Below are 19763 nucleotides of genomic sequence, written 5' to 3'. Positions count from 1 at the left end.
TGCTGTGGGGGGGCTGCCTGGCGTGGGTCTGCGGCTGGGCGGGCCACATGCTGTCAGCCGTGACCTCGCGGACGACCTCGCTGACGGGGGCAGAACTGCCGGCCTGGTGCCCTTCCGACGCAGCCCAGCCCAGTGTGAGGAATGCAGACGCACTGAGCTCACCACCAGAAACCAGACATCCTTCCTCTTTGCCGGTCCAGCCCGCTGATAAAAGTCCTTTAATAAAAACATCTGCGTCCCTCCCCAGCAATTCCTTCCTTGGCAGTATTTCAGGGTAGTGTCTGGGGGGAAACAGAGGACCTGAACCCCCCCCTTCGCAGCCCAGATCTTGCCAGCAAAAAGCAAGAGGCACGTAACGATCACGCGGGCTCTGCCCAGGGAGCTGCTGGACCCCTCACAGGGGCACCTGTCCCCAGCAGCTCTCATTCGTGAGTCGGATGTGGGAGGAAAGATCGCCTGACAACTCAGCAGGGGGCTGCCCCCTCCCTGGCCAGGGCCCCGGGGCCCACATCTGGCAGAGGCAACTCACAAGGCTGTTTGTGGCCTGAGGGCCTCTGCCTACAGCCTCCCCGCACAGCAGCCCGTTGCAGCCCGCGGCGGGGACATGCGCGTGCGCCAGGGAGCCGCCGCTGCACCCTGCTCCGTCCGGACACCCGCTGGGCCTCAGGGTGCATGGAGCATGAAGGCTGGGTCTTGATGGCTTTTGTCATCGGCTGTAGCCCACACGGTGCCCTCCCCCCAAGCCAGGGAGGACCCGCGGGGATCACTGGGCAGTGCTGGTCTGAGCTGGAGGGGCTGAGGGCACCGTCCTGGGACTGGTTCCCCATAGTGCCCCTCGCATGTGGACCACATGTGCTTGCTGCCCCCACCTGCTCTGTGCTCCCTCCTTGCTGTGCTCGGGCCCTGCCCCCAGCCCCTCTAGTCTGACCTGTCCCACACACTCACTGCGCTCTGCCTGGGGCTGCTGAGGTGGGGGGACCCTGAAGCCTGCTGGGCGTTTTGGAAGTGGGGGGGGTAGGGGTAGAGTGACCTCAGAAATGCTGGGCAGGCAGCCGCCAGGGGCCCTCCTCTTCTGTCCAGTGCCCTGGCCAGGCTCTTGGCAGAGGCTGCACCCAGTCTTGGGGAGACCCAGCCCCTGCACCTCCGGGGAAACTGCCAACATCTTAGAGCCCATGGAGGCTGTGCAGCCCAGCCATGCCCCCCCAGCGGTGGCTCCAGGGTAAGGCTGGGTACATGCCAGCTGGCTGGCACCCCTCCATCCCCAAGTGTGGCCCAACAGGGCTGGGAAACGGGTCTTGGAGACAGGTGCCGAGGCCCAGAGACTAGGGCCGGCTGGACTAGCCCCTCTGCCCCTTAACCAGCTTCCCTACCCCAGCCGGCCCCCGTCACTGCTTGGAGACCCCAACCCAGGCCAGGCCCACCAGGCACCCCTCCCTCCTGTGGGCAGAGCCGGGGACCACCGGCGTGGTGGGACCACCGGCGTGGTGCAGCCATCCCTAACAGGCAGGCCAGTCTTAAGGGGTTTCTGTCCGCCCCTGCCAGCTTGGCACCTGACACCCAGATCTGCCATGTGACCTCCAGTCTCGGGGCCCAAGAGGACAGTGGCTGTCCGGCATCTCCTGCCCTCAGTTGTCTGGGAAGCACTCTGCTAAGGTGTTTCTGGCAAAGGTTTATGGGGCCTGAGCTGTGAGCTTATAGTCAGTAGGCGGGGGTGAACAGAGGGCCCAGAGGGCACCCACTGGGGGCAAGGCAGGGGGACAGGACTGGAGCCCTGAGCCGAGAGGCCTTGTCCGAGGCCAGTCAGGTGAGGCAGGAACAGGTCCCACCAGTGGCCAGTCCTCGGGCCTGCCCCAGGGGCTCACGTCCCACAAGAAGGCCCAGCCAGGCAGACACATTCCAAGGCCCAGAGCCAAGTGGGAGGGAGGACAGGCCCTTCCCACAAGCTTCCCACTGTTGTCGAGTGATCTCTAGCTGGCCTCACGCAGGGCGCCTGGGGCCCGGTGGAAGAGGCTTTCACCCACCCTTCATTCAACAGACTTTTAATGGCTGCCTCAGCACACGGGCTCCCACAGGGCCCGGCGGGGAAGTGCCTTCCCACTGGATCCGCTCCCTCAAGGGGGACACCCCCGTTCACAGCAGGGAAGACTGGGCGGTGGGCCCCAGACAAGGGCAGAGACTCCACCCCTCCCACTCCCCACCCCCACCCCCTCAAGACCAACTTCCAGGATGGGTTCTCCGCCCTGGGAGGGTGGGCAGAGGCCCGCCCAGGGAGGACCTCTCCCTGCAGGGGCCATGGGGGCGTGTCCTACAGTCCCAGCTCCAGCGGGCCCCTCTCCCAGCCACGCGTGTCCCGGGCTAGCTACGTGCTGCCAGGCATGTGCACCTGTGTGCCCACGTGCTGGCCAGTGACCACAGCAAGGGCGAGGGGGGGACGTCTGTCCAGAGAGAAGAGTCTTCCGTACGCGAGGACTGTATATATGGGGTTCTGTGTACACAAAGTGGTGCTGGTATACAGGGGTCCATCCAAGCCCACGTCCCCGCGCACGGGCAGCCGGCCCCGAGCGTCCGCATTGGGACAGCCTCATTTGCACTTGTGCACGTAGTAACCAGTGAGATAGCCGAGGATGAAGATGGCCCAGAAGACTGCCACTCCGCCCAGCACCTTCATGGCAATGCCCAGCTTGCCCGAGCACAGCTTCCGGGAGATCCTAGGGAGAGAAGCACCCACACATGAGCCCGTCCTGAGTGGACTGGGGGGCTAGGCTGGAAGGGAGAGGGCCCTGGAGCAGGGGGACCCCGAAGGAGGGTGGCCTGTGCACTCTGCCGACTCGGGAGACAGGAGGGACCCCAGCGAGGGAAGCCGCACGCGGAAGTGCAGAGCCCAGGTTGGCCGGGACTGCTGGGGCCGGGGTGGGGCGCCCTGCAGCACAGAAGCCATCAGGAGGGACAGGAGGCGGAGGCTCCTCCCGCAGGCCTGTGGGTCCTCACCGCGCCCAGCTCCAGGCCGCCTCTGCGCTGGACCCGGCCGCCACATGGACCTCGTCCCGGCTGCGGTCATCCCACCTGCTGTACTGGACGCCACTGTCCTGGGGCTGCATGCTGCAGAGCTACGGAAAGAGGGGCAGGAGGTGGGCGGAAGCACTCACGGGCAGGGGGACCAAGGCAGGCATGCGGGCCCCGACTCCACGTAACCCATGGCCCCAGTGAGCGCAGTGGCTGGGGCTCTGTGTGGGGCTGCAGTGAGGTGAAGGCCAGGGTCGGCCGGAGGGTTTGTGGGCTGGCTGCCCCTCCCCCATCTTCTCACCTGGCTTCCCAGGGGACCAGGACTCCAAGTGGACCGGCCACTTGCTCAGGGTCACATGGGAGGAAGCCAAGGCAGAATTCCAACCCCGGGAGGCTGCAAACCCGTCCCTCAGGAATGTGAGAGGCTGTCCCCACCCAGCCCAGTCCGGAGGAGGAGGAGAGGGGGCTCTGGCATAGCTGAGGCCGCCCTGGCCGAAACCATGGGTCCTTGACCTCATAACTGCCTGCCTTCCCTCCCCATTCCTGACTGATAAGGCCCCAGAGCTTCTCCAGAGGCTGGGAAGGCAAGGGACGGGGCGGCGGCTGGTACGGGCCAGACCCTCCCCGGAGGCCTGGAGCGTCCAGAGCACCGGCAGCTGCGTCCTGTGTCCTCCAGCCGGTTCCAGTGGCAGCCCCTCCCCCACACCGCCTACAGGAAAAGCCAGAGCCTGTGGGTCCCTGGGCCTGCTGGGAGTGCAGGAGCTGGAGATGCAGGGGTCTCCCTTCTAGGGACCCCCTTCCACGGAACCCGGGAGAGAGGCTTAAAGGCACAGCAGGCCCATGAATAGCAAGAGGCTAACCCAGAACCTCATGAGACGGCAGTTTGTACCCTCCCGACGTGCCTCTGCGTCCACCCTCCCCCCATCCCAGGCCAGCGGACGGAAGGAAGGGAGCTTGTCTCCGAGCCACAAGACCTGCATCTCAGCTAGTCTCAGGTCGGGGCACCTGCTTTGCCGCAGCCACTCTGATCAGTGGCTGTTCCCAGGGCCAAGGGAGGCCGCGTGTCTGCACAGTGTGGGCTGCGCTTCCCCAGGTATGTCTGGGAAAGGGGCTCCGGGCCGACTCTGGGGCTGCCTACCTGATGTCCCCTCCTGCCGCCCGTGGGCAGAGTCCCCATTCTGTCCCAGCAGCAATGTGCCACCCCAAATGACAGCGGGGGGCTAAGACAAGCTTAATACTTTGGCGCTTGCTTTCCCACGTCACCGGGAGGCCCGCAAAGGGCTGGAGTGGAGCAGAGCTCACGGTTTCTCACTTTGACCAAAAAAATAGCAGCCACTTTCCTCCTGCCCTCGCACGATGGCCGGAGCTGCAGAAGCCACACTGCAACCCAGATACCCCTGCAACACCAGCCCTCACCCACCCTTGGGCTTCTTGAGAAGAGTGAGCCCCACCTGCTCAAGCCTGGGCTCCTGCAGCCGGCAGGGGAAAGCACTCCCACCTGACGGAGACTAGGTGGTGGCTCTGAAGCCACCTCGGCTGGATGGAGCCGCCAGAAGCTGGGGAGGTGCCCAGAGAGGGGATCCTGAGGGCCTGGCTCTCCAGCCCCCAGCCCCGCAGGGTCCCCCGGTACCTGGAGACACCCAAGCTGGGGACCCTCTGGGGCTACCACCGCATACCTCAGACCCCTTCTCCCCCAAAGCACCTGAGGCGCCCACAGCTTACGAAGGGAGAGTCCTGGCGTGGGGGCCCGGACTCCGGCGCCCAGGAAGGCGGTCAGGCGGTCAGAGCCCGGCCAGTGGATCTCGCCCGCCTCCTCCCAGGCCGCAGGTCAAGGTCCGACGAGCAGCGGATCCCCGAGGCCTCCAAAAAAAAAAAAACAACAACAACAGAAACAAAGTGAAGAAAAGGTGAAGGGGAGCGGCCCTGCGAGCAGCGGGAGCGGAAGCGGGCGCCGGAGTGTCCCCGCGGCCAGCAGGAGCCGGCGGACATTTCCCGCACGTGGCCTCCCGGCCGGGTCAGCGCTACGAGCCCCCGCCCCCGCCCACCCCGCAGCTCCGGGACCCCCGGGCGGCCGCTCGCAAGGCAGGGAGGCCGCGGCAGGCCCACCTCCTCCGCCCGCCTCACCACGAAGCTGACCGGGACGCGCGTCCCACCGCCCTCCGTCCCCCGCGCCGCGCAGACGTGTCCCGGCGGGAGGGGCGGGGCCTGGGGGCGGGGCGGCCGGGGGCGGGGCAGCGGCGAAGCCCGCACCGGGGCGCCCACCCCGGGCCCTAGGTGTTGGGAGGGCGCCGCGGGAGGGCGCGCGTACTGAGGGGGAAAGGCTGTAGGGGCTGCAGGCGAGAGACGGGGCTGCGGCGGAGCGGGGGCCACGAGAAGGTGCCGCGGGGGCGAGGGGTCGGCAGAGGAGGGGCCCCCCGTGGGCTGGGGTCTGCAGGGGAGGGGGCTGCCCGGGCAGCAGGGCCCTCGGGGGTCCCAGGGGTGAGGGGGCCGGGCCACCCCCAGACCGCACCGGTGCCGGGCTCCGGTGCAGAAGCGGGCCCTGGAGCCTCCCGGCTCCGCTCCGATCGGTGAGGTGGCCCAGCCAGGGTGCGCCCGGGGAGCTGCGCGGGGGTCCCCGCTGTTCCTCGGCTCCAGTACTGGGCCCGCGGCGAGCGCGAAGCGGGAAGGGCCGGCTGCGTACGCAGGCGGGTGGAAGTGGGGGACGAGACCAGCCGCCGCACTCGGGTGCCTGCGTTCAGCGCGTTGCGGGGCCGCGAACCTGAGAGGTGCGGGACGCAGACCGGGCGAACGCGCAGATCAGGGTGCGTGGCCTCCTAGAGCTTTCACTCCGGCAGCAGTGACGGGAACAGGGGTAGAAAACGGCCACCACCACCTTCCAAACCGGTCCAAGCTGTGCCCCAGCCAGGGGAGCCCCCACCTCATGGGTTTGTGCAGCAGGGGGGAGGGAAGGAGCGGATGGGCACCGGGTCTCAGGCCTCCCAAGCCTGGGGTCTTGGGGTGGGCCCTGGCTCAGTGTGGGGGTCTCCCCAGGAAGGGGGGGCAGTGTGTTTGTCCCCCAAGCCCCCATGAGTCCCCAGAGAAGGAAGAGCTGAGTCCATGGCCAAGGACAGAGTTTAATTCTAAAGTGGAAAGGCCGGGCCACACAGGGGGTCCCTGAGCTGGGTCCCGCGTCCGCTGGGCGGGCAGGTGGCGTCTGGGGGCCCGGGCTGCATCTACTTGGAGGTGGTCTTCTTGGACTTGTTCAGGTAGGACAGGGCCTCTGTCTGCTGCAGCGGGGGCACTCTGACGCCTTTCTGTTTGAGCTGACTGTAGTAGTCGGCTCTCTCAGAGATGATCCTCTGTGACAGAGACGAGGCCGAGGCTGCAGGGACCCTGCCTCTCCCCCCACGAGGGCGGCCGGCCCGCAGCAATGGTGTGCACGGACCGTGGCTCTGTTCTCCAGCGGGGAGAGCTCTGGTCTGTAGCATTTGCTAACTTCCGGGCTGGAAACACCCCCACCAGGGCTGAGCCCACCCCCGAGATAAAGCCACAGAATTCGGAGTTGGGAAGAGATGCCTGCCACAGGTGGGCGGGAGTCCCCTCTCCCCTGAAGCAGCCCTAGTTCCACTTATGTCCTCCAAGAACGTCAAGCCGCCCAGACCAAGAGAGCTCAGAGGCCATCGAGTCTGTCCCGGGCACAGGGAGATGGCCGGCCCCCTCCCTCACCTCTCCTGCTTTGGCACATCACTGTTTGGTGTCCAGCAGAGGAAAGGGCTTCTTTCCTGGCTACTGCGGGCTCCTGATGACTCCCCCCTTCCCTCGCTCCTTCCCCCGCTCCACACCAAGCAACAGGAGCTGGGTGGCAGAGGCCTCTCCCCAGGTCCTCTTGCAGGTCCCCCCCACCAGGCTATTGCTACCCTACAGGGCCCCACCCCACAACACAGAGGAAGGAAATCAGGGCTCGGGGAAATGTGGGTGCTGGAAGGTCATAGGCACCTGCTGAGGCAAAGGGCCGTGCCATGGGAGGCTTGGAGCGTGGGGACAGAAGCGGCCCCTAATGAGAATCCATAGGGTCCTGCACAGAGCACATGACAGTCAGGGGCTCTTCTCCCAGATCCCCACCCCCAACACTGTGCCCAGAAGGCGGACAGGCTCTCTCCCATGAGGCAGCCCACCGCTTGTCAGCCGAGGCCCACAGAGGTGGGGGGCTTGCTCCTGCCAGCCCCAAAGCCCGCGCTCTTTCTCCGTACCGCCCTCCCGCTGTGAGGCCTGTGCTTGGGGTCAGTGAGATGACAGCCTGAACCAAGGCCAGGGAAGGGGACCATGCCCGGGTCCTGCTGAGGTCCTAAGAAGCAGCCCCCAAAGAGGACAGAAGCTGGGGGGGGTGCTCCTGCTGCTGGAGAACCTCCAGGACCTCAGCAGCTCGGCCCCGTCCCCACTGCACCCCGGATCCGAATGCTGAGAGCAGCCTAGCCTCACCAGAGGGAGATCTGGTCCCCTCTCCCCAAGCAGAGAGCAAGGATGATCCCGGGCTACACAGTGAATGGTGACACAGCCAGGACAAGAACAGGGGTCCCCTCAGTCCCCAGCCACAGATCAGCAAGGGGCACCCTGGAGACAGCCTCGGGGACCAGGAGGCAGCCCAGTGCCAGGGATACCTGCAAAGCTTCTAGAATGTCATTGTCGGAGATCTCAGTAGCAAAGGACTTGGCCCCAGAGGTGCTGAAGGTGGCCTGGACGATCTTGTTTCTCAGCCTCTCAAGCTGTGAGCAAAGGCAAGGGGGGGAGCCAGTCATGCCCACCCCTGAGGGAACCTTTCCAGAAGGTAGATCTGTCCAGCTTTAGGAACTGGAAGTGTTTGGAGAGGCCGCAGGTCCGCCTGTGAGCTAGAAGGTGCCCGATCAAAACCCAGACCCAGAGCGGCTGGGCACTCAGTCTTTAAGACTTTCTACTACTTTTTTTTTTTTTTTAATTGAAGAAGTAAACCTGTACAAAAAAAGAAAAAAACAGTACAAGTTCTCCAAAGTGTCCCCAGGCCATCCCGTGGGCACTGGCACGGCCCTTCCTGCCCCGGGGTGAGACTCTGTGATGGCCCCGGGGAACACCCTGCTGGCCGATGAGCCCCTCACTGTTAGCAGCAAAGGGAACACCGGGCCCTCCGTCCCTCCCGTCGTCCTCCCACTGTCCTCCCAGCCCTTCCTCCCGCTCTCTGGAGGGTGAGGCAGTTTGTGCCTGGGGTCAGTGAAAGAACCGTGTTCGCATTAACCAGCCAGGAGCCGGGCGGTAACCAGGCGTTAACTAGGATGGAGCTAAGGCTGTCTAGTCTTGCTGCCGACAGCATCCTCGTGCGAGTGCCGTGTTCCAGCCCACCTCCTCCAATCTGTACCCCAGAAGCACTCAGACAGGTCCCCCAAGTTCCTCGTGAACAGAACCCTGACAATGCAGAAGTGCCACGTGGGAGCCAGCCTCCAGGGAGCTTGCCCTGCCTCCCTAGGGCTGAAGGCCGGTCCACTTTGCCCCGGGACAGCGTTGAAGTGACAGAGGGCGTGTTAGGAGCCCCTGGACCTTGGGTGGGGAGGGGGCTTCCTTTTTTTCCAATGTGGATTGAGGCTAGCTCTGAGCCCTTCCCTATGGAGTGTAGGGGTTACCGAGGGAATGGGGGCCTCGTCCCCTGTACTGGGAGGTGACTCCTGCTGGGCAGGGGTGACGGTCACCTGGGTGTCCAGCCACAGTGCCCTACAGCCCAGGTTGTCTCAGGCATTACTCACGGATCACCGCTCCGCACCACTCCCTGCAGACCCCAGACCTGCCCCCACAAACTTTCTCAACACGGTATTCCAGGCACTACCAAACTCACAGGGAGAACCAGACGGGGCCACCATGCCTCACCCACATTCTAGCGGGGGGACCACCGGATGATCCCAAACAGTTTTAGGAGAGCAAGGGGGCCCTGGGTGATGCTGCCGATCTACCCACCGGGAGGCTGGCCCCTGCGGGAGTGGGGGCAATCACGCCCCGCCACAGCAGGCACTGGAGGGGGGAGGTGTCCCTTCTGGTTTTTGGATTCTGGATCGGGTCAGCTCTTGGCTGATTTCCTTCCGGCCCGAGAGCCCTGCACCTCTGTCTGTGCCTCTGCTGGCCTGCAGCATGGGGGCTCCGACACGGGGTGGGGCTCCCCGCACCCCAGCTGCACCCCCGCGCAGCTCGAGGGGGCTGGGGGGTTCCTCGCCCCTCCAGCTGCAGGCTCTTGCGTGAGCAGCGAGGACGCTACGAACACCGGCTTCCCAGCACCGTCCGGCGGGTGGGGAAGCTGCCCGGAGCCGCCCGGAGCCGCGCGGGACGCACGCGCGCTCCGCGAGGACAACAAACAGACGGCGTTGCCCCACGCGCCCGGCCCGGAGCGCTCCTTCCAGGCCGGCTACCCCAACCCTCGTGCCCCTCACGGCGCAAGCCGGACGCGGTCCGCCCGGCCTCGGGGGCCCCTCCCGCCACCCCGCAAGCCGTGCGAGCCCCTGCAGCCCTTCGCGCTCCCCGCCAGCGCTCCCGGAGCGCCTGCCCTGTGCGGGGGCGGGGCTAGGAGCAGCCGCGCGCCGAGGCCCCGCCCTCCCCGCGCAGGCCCCGCCCTCCCCGCGTGCGGCGGCCTCCCGCGGGGCGGGGCCTACCCGGGACTGGGCGCTCTCCAGGGCCACGCGCGCCTGCTGCTCCGCCTGCTGGATCAGTTCGTTCTTGCTCAGCATCTCCTCCTGCAGCCACTTCCGTCTCTGCAGGTGGTTCTGGTTCTGGCTCACCTGCGCCTGCAGCTGGCTGACCTTGGCGTCGTACTCCGAGATGGCGCGCGCCTGCTTGTCCAGTTGGCTCTGCAGCTCCGACACTTGCTGCGCGGAGCCGGGGAGGGCAAGGGAGTTGGCCCCTCGGCCCAAACGGGTCGCCTGCGTCCCCGCCCGCCCCTCCCGCGAAAGGAGCCCCGGTCGGTCTGGAGCCAGCGACGGCGGAGGGGCTGCGGGAGCGCGCGCTCCCCGCGTTCCTGCTCCCCGGGGGCTGCCGCGGCCGGGGGCCGACTCACTGCCAAGGGCTTTCCGGCTCGTCTTGCCGGCGCCGTCAGGACTGACGGCCAGAACAGCGACCCGGCTGTTCAACCACACCTGGCGGCCACCTGGCGGTCACCTGGCGGAGAAGAAGGTTGTCCTTCTCGGTGATGCCCGTCATCTCTTTGAGCTTCTTGTCTTCCCTGAGGTTGGAGAACTGGAAGGCAGACGGGTGGGGGGTGGCTCAGGGGACTTGGGGGCAAGAGGACCGTCGGAGCGCTCGCGTCCAGCTTTTCTCCCCGAGCCTCAGTACGGTGAAAGCGGCGGGGTTTCTGCCCAGGCCGAGAAGGGGGGAAGACAGCAAACACGTGGGGGGCTGGAGAGTAGGGCCTGGAAGGCCAGATCCTCAGCCAGCAGGGGCGGGAGTCGAAAACAAGCCCAGCTCACTCTTCTGGTCCCTAAATCTCAGAAATCCTGGTTCTTCTGGATCTGGAGCCTAATGTGGGGAGGATTGTTGGGTACTTTTCCAGAAACTGAGAGCTGCAGACCGGTCCCTGCCTTCAAACGGCCGGGAGCCTGCACCATGGTCCTGTGTCAGGAGGCTGGATGTCGGGGGCACAGCAGAGGGTCTCTGGCTGGGGAGGTGCCAGGCTCAGGGGAGGGTGAACCCCCCAGGCTCCAGAGGGGGGATGTGGGTGCCAAATGTGAACGCCCCTGCTGTCTTCCCATCTTGGCTCCCAGAACACCAGTAGCTAGGCCTTCTCATTCTAGGCAAGAAATTTCCAGGTTCCCAGAAGAACTAACAAGATGACCTTCAAACGCTTGGCCCACACGTGCCCATGCGTGTGAAGCACAAACGTACTACCACGTGCTCAGAGACCCCACTCGGCTCTGGCTTGAGTGAGGCTCTCTCAGGAATGACAGACACCAAGACAGGGACGCAGGGCAATTGCAGGGGATTACAAGGGCTGGGGAAGTTGAGCCCAGCTATGGTGAGTGTTCCGTAAGGGATAGACAAGACACTGAATCGTGAAATGAAAGAAGAAAGGGCGTTCAGAGAACAAGGGAGAGCTCAGAAACCATCCATGGGAGAAAGCAGAGCACAGGAGTTGACTGGGTAAAGTGCCAGGAACATGGGCAGTAGAGCAGATGACCCGGAGATGGGGAGCAGGAGGGAGCAGACAGCAAGAGGAGGTGGTACAGGGGCCCGGGGACTCCAGGAGGAGGGTTCAAGAAAAAGACAGAGGGAAGAAAAAACAAAATAATGTAAACTTCCAGAGCGGAGTTTCAGGACACCTGGGACAAAGACAGAGCCCAGTGGTTTTCTGTAGAGACAGCAGCGGACCCAGACCGCAATCCCAGGCAAGCGAGAGTTGGGAATGAGCAGGGCTTCCCCCAGCAACCCCTGCTGCGAGGGCCCACGGGCAGTGCCTTCACTGCAGACGCAGAGTGCTCTCCCAGCTGCGGTTTGGTATCCCACCAAATTCTATTGATGTGTACAATAAGGACATTAGCAGGATATGTGCCCCCCAAATTTACACACAATCATTCTTTCGTCAGAAGACTATTGCAGGATGCGCTCCAGTGAAAACACAGGAGTAGATCAGAAAAGAAAAGAAACCTTAATCCTGTTTGGCAAAACCTGCCTTTGAGTCCCAGATGGGCATGAGCTGCTGACAACCATACCCCGAGCACCCCATCGTGGTGGGACGGCACTGGCGGGAGGCTGACCTCCTTGTGCTGGGGGCCCCAGGAGTGGGAGGAAAGAGGGAAGCACTAGATCATGCGAGGATGGAGAAAATTCCAGGATGGACGTTAGAAGCCATCTGGAGACCTGCAAAGTGATTCCTAAGGAAGAACTGAGAGCAGTCGGCCCAGGGGATGGGCCCACGAGAGGGGCCAGGATGGGACACGCCCCTGTTGGATGACAAACCTGTGAGATTATTTCATTCTTTAGGCTGTGCTCATGAATAACTTCGATTAAACAAAACGCTTAGCAGAGGTGGGGCTCGGGGGACCGGCACATGCTTAACCCTGGGACCCGAGCATGCGGGGATGCTGGTGAGGTGGCCAGGAGCCAAGCAGACTAGCAGACTAGGGAGGACAGTGCGGGCCAGTGGGCAGTGCAGGGCCAGGGGGCGTGTGTGACCCAGGACGGGCCGTCCCGCCTCAGGATGGCGGGATGGGTGGGGCTGCTGGTGCCCACTGCATGATGGGGCACAGCACCTTGTTGGACATGGCTTGTAACTGTTCCTTCCGCTCCCGGAGCTCCTTCCGCAGTGTCTCGTTCTCCGTGCTCAACGTCTGCAGTTGGGCTTCCTGGAAATCCACTTGGCGTCGTAAAGATGCGATAGTCCCTGTGTGATGCGTGGGGAGGAGGAGAGAGAGGGCAGGGGGCTGGGACGCCGAGACAGACGGGCTCCGTGGCCCCAGGCTGAGGACGGCTGCCTCCTGCCTGTGTCCCTCAGTCCCCTGGGCCTCCCTCCCTCTCGGGACCCCCGGGCCCCCAGGGCCCCACCTGTTGCGAGCGAGTATCTGGTCCTTGTGATCTCCAGGTCTGCCTGGAACTCCTGGATCACCTGCTCGTACCCCTCCAGCTGGGCTATCAGCTCCTGCTCAAAAGCCTCCTCCAGGGAGCGGGAGCTCCGCCTGCACTGGTCCTCCTCCTCCTCCTCCTCCTTCTCCTCCTCCAGCTCCAGCTCCACCTCCTCCTCCTCCTCCTCCTCCTCCACCTCCTCCACCTCCTCCTCCTCCTCCTCCAGCTGCTCCTGTTCCTCACCCCCCTCCTTGGGTGCAGCCCCCTTCCTGCCTCCTGGGCCCTTCCCTTCCTCATCCTCCGCCGCCTCTGCCTCCGCGCCTGCAGCCTCTTCCTCTTGGGCGCCAACGTTGTCCAGGTCCTTGCCTCGGCAGATCAGGGCAGACTCCTCCTGATGCCAGGAGAGGGAAGGGGTCCTAGGCAGGAGTGCAGGGGCGAGGGAGCACACCGCCCACTGCCATGACAGTCTCTGGAGACCACCACTGCCCGGCCTCCCTGGGACAGGAGGGCTGGAGTCCCTTTTCTGGGAGCTGCCCTGCCACCCTGCACCTGGTCCCCGCAGGCATGGCTGAGGCCGACGTTTGGAGCTGCAGGGAGCACACCAGCATCGCCCAGCAGCCCTGGACAGGTAGCCTGGGGCCCCGCCTGCCCGCTCAGGGTCCGGCCGGCCCGCACCTGCCTCCAGCGCTGCAGCAACTCCTCATCTCTGAGGAAGGTCTTCAGGATGCTCAGCCTCCCAGCGGGCTTTGGCACAGGGTCCTGGAAGAGTCCGCATGAGCCCCAGGGTTCCAAAGTGCACCCTCAGCTCCCCCAGGTGACCTGCTGAGACCTGTCCTTCTGCAAGGAGACAGTAGCCTCTCCACATTGCCGGGGAGAGGGGGACCCGGTGTCTGTCTCCCAAGGGCGCCGTCTTGGTGAGAAAGTGGGTGTTGACCTACAGATGGGCCCCCCTGGGGGGACGGTGACCTGCAGATGGGCCCCCCTTCGGGGATGGTGACCAGCCAAGGGGCAGCCCTAGGAACAGTGTGGTTTCTGGCTCCCCTGGATCAGCCCCAGGGAACGGCCTTGCAGCAGTGGGCACCCCTGCTTTGTTCCAAGAGTGGAGGGCCAGCCTGCCGTACCCCCGTTGCCTGTCCCTGCAGGCCCAGTGTGGGCTCACGCCTCTCTAACAGCCCCCAGAGGCCAGGGAACAGTGAAGGCAAGCCAATGCTCCCAGGCCTCTTCAAACGCCTGCTACCCTGCCCCCCCGCTGGCATGACGCCATCCATGAGTGTGGCAGCTTGCTCGGGTGGCATCTTGGGGATTATGTGATGATCTGAGGCCCCACCCCACCTCATGTGTGCCCCTGGCCTAATGCCAGGGTGTATCCCCAGGTATGAAGGAAATCAGGTTTTAAAAAGACCAGGTGACTGACTGCCCCCCTCCCCAGGTCCTCTGCCCAGACCTGGGGAGGGGCAGCCCCCCTCTCCCTGCTTTATAGGCAAGGACCCTGAGCACCTGACAGCCGGAACAAATGGGGTGAATCCGGGCCACCGTGCCTGCGGGGACCATGGCTAAGCCAGGGCGGGAGACTTCAGCTGCTGGGGGCCTTTCAACCTCCAGGATCTCAGGGGGTCCGGCCCTCATCTTACAGATAAGGAAACTGAGCCCAGAGAGTGACATGACCTGTCCCAGGCGTGAGAGCAAGCTGGCAGCCTAGCACAGGGGTCTGAGCTCCCCTGAGGACGTGACAACCTCCCGGGATGATGGGCCCTTAGCCAGGGGCCTGTGGCCACCAGGACCTTCGGGCGGTTGAGAGCAGAGCCCGTGGCTCGGCCCCTACTCACCTTCACGCACTGGCACACACATGTCTCCTGGCCTTTGCTTTTCAGGAGGCACTTCAGCTGCCTCTTCAAGGCCTCCCTCTCCTCCTGGAGGGCCAGGACCTCCTCCTCTTCCTTCCGCAGCCGCGGCTCCAGCTCGGACAGACGCTTTACCTCCTCCCCCAGCGACAGCAGGCAGCGATCCTGGGCACAAACGCGCGGGCAGCCCCGGACGCCGCGCCGGCTGCCCCCGCCCTCCCGCCCTCCCTGGGCACCGGCACAGCCACATCTCCGAGCCCACAAAGAGCAGACCTGACATCCCAGGCGCTCCTGCCCACGGGGGGCCCGAATCCTCACCGGGAGAGGCTTGAGCCGCCTCCCTTTCAGGCCTGGGCCTGGCCAGCCTCCAGTCGCAGCGGGGGACACCGTTCCTCCTCACGCCCCGAACCGAACCGAGCCAGCAGCACGCTCCGAAGCCACCCCCTGGGGCGGGTCAGGGAGCCAGACCCTCTGCCCCTCCCCCGTCTAATCTCATGATCTCGGCGGCGGAGACGGGGTGTGACGTGTTTGGAGCCAAGGACTAGCCATCGGCGTTTTGAACAGCGAGCACAGAAAAGGAAGACCGTGGGGCCGGCGGTGGACCCCACGCCGTCCCAGGAGGGACAGGAAAGGAACTCGGAACTCCTCCAGATATCTGGGATCGAAGTGCGAGGCTCCTGTGAGGCCCGTGCATCAAAGAACCAAAAGGCACAGAGGAAGAGAGACAATGTCTCAAGCAGAACGATAATGAACATTATCAAGATTCAGCTCCACAACTTCAAGATATCAACACCAAGTATTGAGACTTGTGCGGTGAGGCTGAGCTGCGGAGAGGACAGACGCACAGCCACCCACGCGTGGGCCAGGGCAGGCAAGGAGAGCAGCGCCTGGGCATCCACCGGAGGGATCCGGGAAAGAGGCTACGGCGGAAGGGAGGGAGCAACAAGGACGGGAGCGCAGAGGACCCAGGCGGAGGCGGGAGAGGGGAAGGGGGCAGGTGTGGCCGGACCTCGGGGATCTCACGGGTGCACGGAATTATGTACAGACTAAGCTAAAATAGCTTGGCAGAAAGCACACTCCTTCCCCTGGGGCCATGGTGATCCAGACCCATGCGCCTGTCTCGCAGCAGATGGCTGCTGCCGGAAAGGGAACGCTCGTGTCCCCTGGGGCCGCTGAGTGGACATCATCCCAGCATGTCGCTGCAGGTGGCTGTCTTGCCTCTAGGGGAGACGAGCTACCTCTGCCAGCTCACACCAGGTGGAGACGAGAGAAAGAGAACCCTAAGGTCAGCTTCCAAGCTCCTGGAGGCAGCTGAGCCTGAAGCCCCTCTCGTGGCCACTTCCCACGAGGGAGCGTTCTCCTTTCCGTGGTTTGCGAAGAACTTCGGTTGACATAAAACTGCGTGTCTCCGCTTCACTCTAGCCTCAGGCTTTCCCGAAAGCAGTCACAGGATACGGGCACTTCTGAAACGGCGACGTCTGTCAGAAAATGCAGAGCGTCGGGAGTAAAGGTGACATGAAGGCCCGTGGAGCCACGTCTGGGCATCGCGCACCCACCAGCTGCCCCACACGAAAGCCTCAGGAGCTCTCAAACCACCATTCGAAGAACGGGAGAAACGAGGCCCAAGTTAGCGCTGTGGGGAATGGAAAAGAGGCTCTCTCCCCTCCCCCCTGCAGCCAGGAGGGGGTATGAAGAGACCATCGGGCACAGGCTCGGGCGAATAAATCGGAACGTTTACATGAAACGGACACATTCCTTGAAAAACATGGCTTATCTACACTGGAACAAGAGGGAGAAGGAAGCCCGAGCCTCTTTCAAGGAAGCGAATCTGAGTCAGCAGCTCTCAGAGCCGGATGCCTCCCCTCACGCAGACTCCTCCAGAGAGCAAAGCGGAGAGAGAAGACACCTCCCCACGTCTTGATTGCTCGCTTTAAGGCCACAGTGACTCTGACACCGAAGGCCAACGAGGGAATGACGGGACCGGCGGGCCAGGCTGTCGGAAACGGTGACACCGAGTGTGACATCACGGCCGGTGAACTCACAGGCGGGCCTCTGCTCACGGAGCCGATCACTACTGTTTTCAAGAATATATCCTCTTCAGTGGAAATGGTGGGTCAAAGGTATGGATGGTGACGTCATGAGACGTGCGGACCCCGCTCACCAGTGGGGACAAGACCCTGCCTGCTCAGCCCGCCAGCAGGCCCGAAGGTCTGGAAAAGAGCCGAGTCATGGGAGCCTAAGGAGGGTCCTGGGGGTCCTTTTTGGCCGCGTCTGGGGACCTGCTTGGACAGCTAAGCAGACACCCGAACAAGAGAGCTGGCCGGGCCTCCTCTCAAGCAGGGGCGCCAGGGTCGCGCTGCCGCTCAGGGCTCTGTGCCCGCGGCCGTACCTTCTCGTGGATGACCGAGATGTACCAGGGTAGCCGCCTCTTCGGGTAGCTCGGCGCCAGGACGGGGCTGCTGGGCACCGGGCTCATGGTCTGGGATTCGCTCCTCTTCCGCAAGTAGTTGAACTCACAGGCACTCTTACTAAAGGGAAGGAGGTGCCCTGTGGAGAAGCCACGGGCGTCAGACTCTTTGCGGGCTGAGCTGCCCTGGGGCCTTCCACGGGGGTGTCCTCCTCACAAGACCCCACAAGGAAACCCTTCAATGCCCAGCTGGGCTCCTCCACGCCTCCTCCTGCTGGCCGCCTACGTCCGTCCCTCCCCATCTGTCCCTGTGTGTGTGGGAGAAATGGAGGGAGATGGTCAAAACAGCCCTTGGAGACCCCCAGAGGGTGGGAGCCAGGATACCAGGGGTCACGCTCATGGCCTGGACATTTGTGTGGGGTTTCCTCGCATTCAGACGAAGGAGACCTCTGTGTGCGGAGATCATCTTTGGATAGACCGAAGCAAGCCCATTTGTGTGTGGGAACAGCACGTTCTACTCGAGGAGGGATGCATCCTCTGTAAGGGCCGTAGGGTCGGGCAGGGGGTCCTGGGAAGGGAGTCCCATGCGGGCACGATCAGGGAGCCCCGGGGGGAGCAGCGGCCCTGGCAGGTGCAGGCAGAGGCCCCAGAGCTTGTGTGCCAAGGAGAGGACCCCAGGGCCATGCTCATCCCGGTGGCAGCAGGCCCTGCCCTCACCGTCCACCTTCGTGTCCGAGGCCCACTGGCTGCAGGACGGGTCCTGGGTCACCTTCCGGGAATCAGAGCCGGTGCACAACTCCTCAGCCACCTGGGCCGAGGCGGCTGAGCCTGCAGAGGGTTAGAAACACCTGCTGATGGCAGCTAAGGCCACATCTTCCCAAGAACTCCCAGGCAGGGACGACGATTTCCTTTCTTTTTAAACTTCAAGTGGGATTAAAGGTGACTTTTCTCAGCGGATGTACGGGATTGAACCCCGCGACTAACTCTGTCCTCCCGCCTACCATTCGTGTGCCCACCAGGAACAGCCCAGGTGCAACTTAATCTCTGCAAACTGGTGGCCCTCCTGGAAGGTCCTGGAAGGGCCCGAGTTCCCTTCTGACACATGGCTCAGCCTCGAAGTCTCTGAAAGGCCCTTCTACCCAGAGGGGCAGACCCCATCTCTCCTCAGCCATCAGGAATCACGCCAGTGGCCGGGGCCCTGTGGACTGCATGTAGGACACAATATGACCCTTCAGCCCATCCCAACACTGCCAGAATTCATGGACCGGGAATACTGGCCACTCTCTGAAGTTCCAGCCCTGAGAAAGGGGAGCTCAGGGCCTGCATGGGTCAGGGCTCCTGCTTCTAACATGAACAAGGCCCCCATCGCTAGCCACAGGCGCTAAGCCTCCATGTCCCTGCCCCCTGTGGGGACGTGCACCAGTGCAGGCCCAGGAACTGGGAGGCATGGGGCACTGCCGGCCTGGCCACTGTCCCCTGTGACCTCTGAGTGCCTGGCTACTCTCTCAAAGCCTCCTGCTCTCCCAGGTCAGAATGACATGAGGTCACACCAGATGGTGGCTGGGCTCCTTACCAGGGTTTGTTCCTATCTTTGGCCTCATGACCTCTTTCCTGCAGCTTCTAGAATTTTGGAAGCTTCTCCCTCTCCCCTGCCCCCAATCCTACTGAGTCTGGTGAATGAGAAATGCAAGAGAAAAAGGAAAAAGCAAGAGGCTTTCCCTTCCCCCACCCCTGCCGCCAGCCATGGGCGTGCTCGAGCTGGTGCATCTGCCCGCACAGTGAGTTCCCACCACTGGCCGCCGCTCTGGCTGACCAGGGTCGGGAAGGTCATCCCACTCCTCCTGGGAGGGAGGTCGTTTCCACGCCGGGGCCCCCTCGTGGGTGGCTCTCACCGTAATGAGACATGGACGTGGCCTTGGTGCTGAACTGAGGGCAGCCAGGACGCTCGAGAAACGCCTTTCTTAGCTCATCCAGTTTGGCCGTGAAGCTGGTGTCCTCGGGGCTGGGGGCTTGCTTGTACTCGCCCTGCTGGAGTGGGGACAGCAAGACCCTGGAAGCCATGTGCACCGACCACAGCCATCTGCCCCCGTCCCCAGGAACCGCAGACTTCAGGACAGGCACACGCTCCCACTGGAGAAACTGCTGACATCCATCTGGGGCCTGACTCTCTTGTCTCCCTGAGCCCATGGTGGATTCGGGAGCCTGCCAGCTGCTCTGTCCCTTCCTCCTCCTCTCTTCCCCCTACTTCGCTCTTTTTTGAGCCCCCTCCGACCCCCGAAGGCTTAGGGCGGAAGGCCACCTTCTCTCCCAGGCTTCTGGGCTGCCAGTTCTTTGCACGGCCAGAATCAGCCCATCTTCGTCCATCATCAAAGCCTACTCGGAAAACTGTGTCAGGCACCCAGGCTCTGAGGTCCTCCGTCAAGGGCGAGAAGCAGGCCAGCCCTGCATTAGCTGTGCCGTGGCCCGGCTGTCCCCCTTCCCAGACCCCGCACCTTCTTCCTGTAGAAGCGGCTGATGGCCTGAGCCGACTTGCTGAGGGACTGCTGTCTCCGGCGGAGTTTCCATTCCGGGACCAGGTTGTCCCGGCTGGCCATGCACTGGAGAAGCATCAGGCCCTTCTCCATCAGGCTGGGCACCACGCTCTGCTTCTCGGGCGGGCTGGCTCTGCCAAAGGGCACCATCCTTGGGGCGGGGCGGGGGGACAGGGGGTGCCTTGCACGGACAGCCCCTGTGCGCCTCTCTGCCTAGAGCAAGGTGTCGAGGGGAGCAGCGGCTTGAGCGTGGACCTGCTGCCGGACACAGCACTGGACGCGACCAACTTCGGAAGCTCTACGTCCTGTGGGATCCTGGGAGCGCGTATGGCATCACAGATGTCTCCATAGCAACCAAGCGGGTCATCCGTCTTAATCTGCTGGGGCCTGTCTTCACTGGGAAGAACTGTGTATCTCAGCCTTTCAGCCGTGCGAGGGGCT

General features: G+C 63.7%; 2 protein-coding genes across 3 annotated transcripts; both read right to left on the bottom strand.

Moving 5' to 3' along the window:
* Nucleotides 1–2459: 2459 nt before the first annotated feature.
* Nucleotides 2460–5161, bottom strand: SMIM1 (small integral membrane protein 1 (Vel blood group)). Of its 2 annotated transcripts, none has more exons than XM_032863233.1 (4): nt 5128–5161; nt 4726–4863; nt 2989–3107; nt 2460–2708 (listed from the first exon to the last, which is right to left on the bottom strand). In XM_032863233.1, the coding sequence occupies exons 3-4, from the start codon at nt 3096–3098 to the stop codon at nt 2582–2584; spliced, it is 237 nt and encodes a 78-aa protein (XP_032719124.1). In that variant the 5' UTR covers nt 3099–3107; nt 4726–4863; nt 5128–5161; the 3' UTR covers nt 2460–2581. The 2 variants fall into 2 exon arrangements, with proteins under 2 accessions (XP_032719124.1, XP_032719125.1); XM_032863234.1 differs by having other exon boundaries at nt 5110–5150.
* Nucleotides 5162–6173: 1012 nt separating this feature from the next.
* Nucleotides 6174–19472, bottom strand: CCDC27 (coiled-coil domain containing 27). The gene is made up of 12 exons (XM_032863232.1): nt 19284–19472; nt 18684–18819; nt 17509–17619; nt 16774–16931; nt 14370–14549; nt 13213–13302; nt 12787–12934; nt 12234–12364; nt 10147–10224; nt 9645–9857; nt 7641–7745; nt 6174–6341 (listed from the first exon to the last, which is right to left on the bottom strand). The coding sequence occupies exons 1-12, from the start codon at nt 19470–19472 to the stop codon at nt 6216–6218; spliced, it is 1665 nt and encodes a 554-aa protein (XP_032719123.1). The 3' UTR covers nt 6174–6215.
* Between the last annotated feature and the right edge of the window lie 291 nt (nt 19473–19763).

The sequence above is a fragment of the Lontra canadensis genome, unplaced genomic scaffold (assembly GCF_010015895.1).
Source record: "Lontra canadensis isolate GAN:19392208 unplaced genomic scaffold, GSC_riverotter_1.0 scaffold25, whole genome shotgun sequence".
In the NCBI taxonomy this organism is placed as follows: Eukaryota; Metazoa; Chordata; class Mammalia; order Carnivora; family Mustelidae; genus Lontra; species Lontra canadensis.
Note: the sequence above shows the minus strand (reverse complement) of the source record. Positions and strands in the feature narration are given on the sequence as shown.

Bases quoted from the DNA above. Each gene is read 5' to 3' on its own strand.
- SMIM1 (XM_032863233.1), bottom strand. From the start codon at position 3,098: ATGCAGCCCCAGGACAGTGGCGTCCAGTACAGCAGGTGGGATGACCGC. The intron at 2,709-2,988 runs GTGAGGACCCAC...TTCTCTCCCTAG, and splicing joins GCGGCCTGGAGCTGGGCGCG to GATCTCCCGGAAGCTGTGCT.
- CCDC27 (XM_032863232.1), bottom strand. From the start codon at position 19,472: ATGGTGCCCTTTGGCAGAGCCAGCCCGCCCGAGAAGCAGAGCGTGGTG. The intron at 14,550-16,773 runs GTACGGCCGCGG...GTTTGTGCCCAG, and splicing joins TCTCGGTCATCCACGAGAAG to GATCGCTGCCTGCTGTCGCT. The intron at 13,303-14,369 runs GTGAGTAGGGGC...GGACTCTTCCAG, and splicing joins GTGTGTGCCAGTGCGTGAAG to GACCCTGTGCCAAAGCCCGC.